The sequence below is a fragment of the Calypte anna genome, chromosome 20 (assembly GCF_003957555.1).
Source record: "Calypte anna isolate BGI_N300 chromosome 20, bCalAnn1_v1.p, whole genome shotgun sequence".
NCBI lineage: Eukaryota > Metazoa > Chordata > Aves > Apodiformes > Trochilidae > Calypte > Calypte anna.
The window spans coordinates 5,697,721-5,700,873 of NC_044265.1; the positions used below are offsets into that span (position 1 = coordinate 5,697,721).

Consider the following 3,153-nt stretch of genomic DNA (forward strand, 5'->3'; position numbering starts at 1 on the left):
CGCTGCGGCGCTGCTGGCGGGGCCCGGCGGGCGTGGGTGGGGAGGGGGGATGGGGCGGGAGGGAGGGGCAGGGCTTGGCCGGGGAGGCTGGTACCTCCCCCAGAAATGCAGCAATTCTCTCCCCTCTTCGTCTTCTCTCGGCGAGGTGGGCGCACTGCGATGGAGACGGTGCGTTCTCTGCCAGGGGCTTGCGCTGACCGTCTGCTGACAGCCACTGGGTGCTGACACCCCCCCCCCTACCTTCCCTACTCGCCCCTCGATCCCGCCGCGAGGGTCGGCGGAGAGGAGCGGAGCCAGCGCGGAGCAGCGCGGAGCGGGCGGCGGGGCGGGCGGGCCCGCAGCTCCCCGCAGCGGTGTCATGCCCCTGGGCATCCCGGCCGGGAGTCGCTCGCCCTACGCCGGGACACGGAGGTAGCGGCCCGGAGCAGCCCCCCGCAGCCGCCCACCCTCACCGGGAGCTGAGGTGCCGCCCGCCGCTCCCCCGCCCCGTCGGGTCTGTCCGTTTCTAAGGGTCCCCGAGTAGCGGAGCTCTCCCACCAGCCACCATGGCCACCCTCCTCCGCAGCAAGCTTTCCAACGTGGCCACCACGGTGTCCAACAAGTCCCAGGCGAAGGTGAGCGGCATGTTCGCCAGGATGGGCTTCCAAGCGGCCACAGACGAGGAAGCGGTGGGATTCGCCCACTGCGACGACCTGGACATGGAGCATCGGCAAGGGCTGCAGATGGACATCCTCAAGTCGGAGGGCGGCGAGGAGGGGGGCGAGAGCCCCCTGGAAGGGGACATCCACTACCAGCGAGATGGCACCGGGCCCCTGCCGCCCTCCGCCTCCAAGGAAGGGGGTGTCTGCTCCGAGCTCTCCGGTCAGGGCAAGCCCAAGATCACGGCTTGGGAGGCGGGATGGAATGTCACCAACGCCATCCAGGTACGGCCACCACTGGCACCGGGGAGCGCAACCCGTTTCCTGCTCTCGGCCCCGTTGTCCTCTCCCCGTGCCCCACTCCCGGCCTGTTCTCCTCTCCCCGTTCCCTGCTCCCAACCCCACGCCCGGCTGGCTGGTAGCCCCGGGATGATTGTAGTCCCACTTGGGGTAAAAGGAGGAAAGAAGGCAAAAAAGGGGAAAAGGAAAACAAACGAACAAAAAAACAAAATGGAAAAGAAATTTATAATAGAGAAAAAATTCAAAAGGGCAGAAAAATAATAAAAAAAAAAAAAAAAAAAAGGGAAAGGGAACTCCCCCCAGGCCCGTATCTCCTCCTTGCCCCACGCCCCCGGAGAAGGGCGAAGAGCCGAGGAGGGGTCCCCGCTGGGCCGGGCTGGCCGGTGTCCCCGTCGGGCAGGGGGTGAAGGGGGGAGACCGGGAATCCAGGGAGCGCCCTAACAGACGGTGGGGTTGTGCCGGGGGGGGGTTGGCTTTGGGGGGCTTGGTGCAGAGAGAGGGACTGGGAACAGAGGTTGGTGCAAAGCCTGGGTGCCAAAACCGGTGTCCTGGGTGCTGCGGGGTGAGATGGTGCGGGTGTGATTGGAGCGGGATGGGGGTGGCACGTCAGAGAGCAAGGGGGTGTCGGTAACAATGTGCGGCCGTGATTGCGTGACGTGACTGTGTGACCGATTGCGTGGGCGTGATGGTGAGCCCGGGGAGAGCGGGCGGGCATGTGACTGGCACTGTGCGACTGCGTGTGCCCCGGGGACGGGAGCCTGCTGGTCCCCTCCCTGAGACGAGCAACACGGTTTCCATTTTGTCTCCTTCTAGGGAATGTTTGTTCTGGGCCTGCCCTATGCCATCCTTCATGGTGGATACCTAGGACTCTTTTTAATAATTTTCGCTGCAGTGGTTTGCTGCTACACTGGGAAAATCCTTATTGCCTGTCTTTATGAAGAGAACGAGGATGGGGAGATAGTCAGGGTGAGAGACTCCTACGTGGACATAGCGAATGCGTGCTGCGCCCCCCGCTTCCCCACCCTGGGGGGCAGAATTGTGAACGTGGCTCAGATCATTGAACTGGTCATGACCTGCATTCTCTATGTGGTGGTCAGTGGGAACCTGATGTACAACAGTTTCCCCAACCTGCCCGTCTCCCAGAAGTCGTGGTCCATCATTGCCACGGCAGTGCTCCTGCCTTGTGCGTTCTTGAAGAACCTCAAGGCAGTCTCCAAATTCAGCTTGCTCTGCACGTTAGCCCACTTTGTCATTAACATCTTGGTGATTGCCTACTGCCTCTCCAGGGCACGCGACTGGGCCTGGGACAAAGTCAAGTTTTACATTGATGTGAAGAAATTTCCCATCTCCATTGGTATCATTGTCTTCAGCTACACCTCCCAGATCTTTCTGCCTTCCTTGGAGGGGAATATGCAGAACCCCAAGGAGTTTCATTGCATGATGAATTGGACTCACATAGCAGCTTGCATCCTTAAGGGACTCTTTGCCTTGGTTGCCTATCTGACCTGGGCTGATGACACCAAGGAAGTCATTACAGACAACTTACCATCCACCATCAGGGCAGTAGTCAACATTTTCTTGGTGGCCAAAGCCTTGCTCTCATACCCCTTGCCATTCTTTGCAGCTGTGGAAGTCCTGGAGCGGTCCCTTTTCCAAGATGGAAACAGGGCTTTCTTCCCCAACTGCTACGGGGGAGATGGGCGGCTCAAATCCTGGGGACTCACCCTCAGATGTGCCCTGGTAGTTTTCACCCTACTCATGGCCATCTATGTCCCTCATTTTGCCCTCTTGATGGGTCTTACTGGGAGCCTCACAGGCGCAGGGCTCTGTTTCCTGCTCCCCAGTCTTTTCCACCTCAAACTCTTGTGGAGGAAGCTCTTGTGGCACCATGTCTTCTTTGATGTCGCCATTTTTGTTATAGGTGGTATCTGCAGCGTCTCTGGGTTCATCCATTCTTTAGAAGGCCTCATAGAGGCCTTCAGAACCAATGCTGAAGACTAGGGAGAGGCCAGAGCCAGTTGCAGTAAGAAAATCACATCGAACGTCTGCATAGCCAAATAATTCTGCATCCCTTTAATGGAAAGAGTCATTATTTTCGTTACTTGCATCCAACAAATTCTATATCATAGAATCTGAGAACTAAAGGAAATAAGAAGAGATGAAAGTGTTCGTCCTGCTGTCTTTTTAAATCAACTAAGATTTAAATATATTTTTT

The 3,153-nt window shown here is 58.0% G+C and overlaps 1 protein-coding gene across 1 annotated transcript; it reads left to right on the forward strand.

Moving 5' to 3' along the window:
• The first annotated feature begins 545 nt into the window (after positions 1–545).
• On the forward strand, positions 546–2,939 carry SLC32A1 (solute carrier family 32 member 1). The gene is made up of 2 exons (XM_008506273.2): positions 546–923; positions 1,752–2,939. The coding sequence occupies exons 1-2, from the start codon at positions 546–548 to the stop codon at positions 2,937–2,939; spliced, it is 1,566 nt and encodes a 521-aa protein (XP_008504495.1).
• Positions 2,940–3,153: the final 214 nt, after the last annotated feature.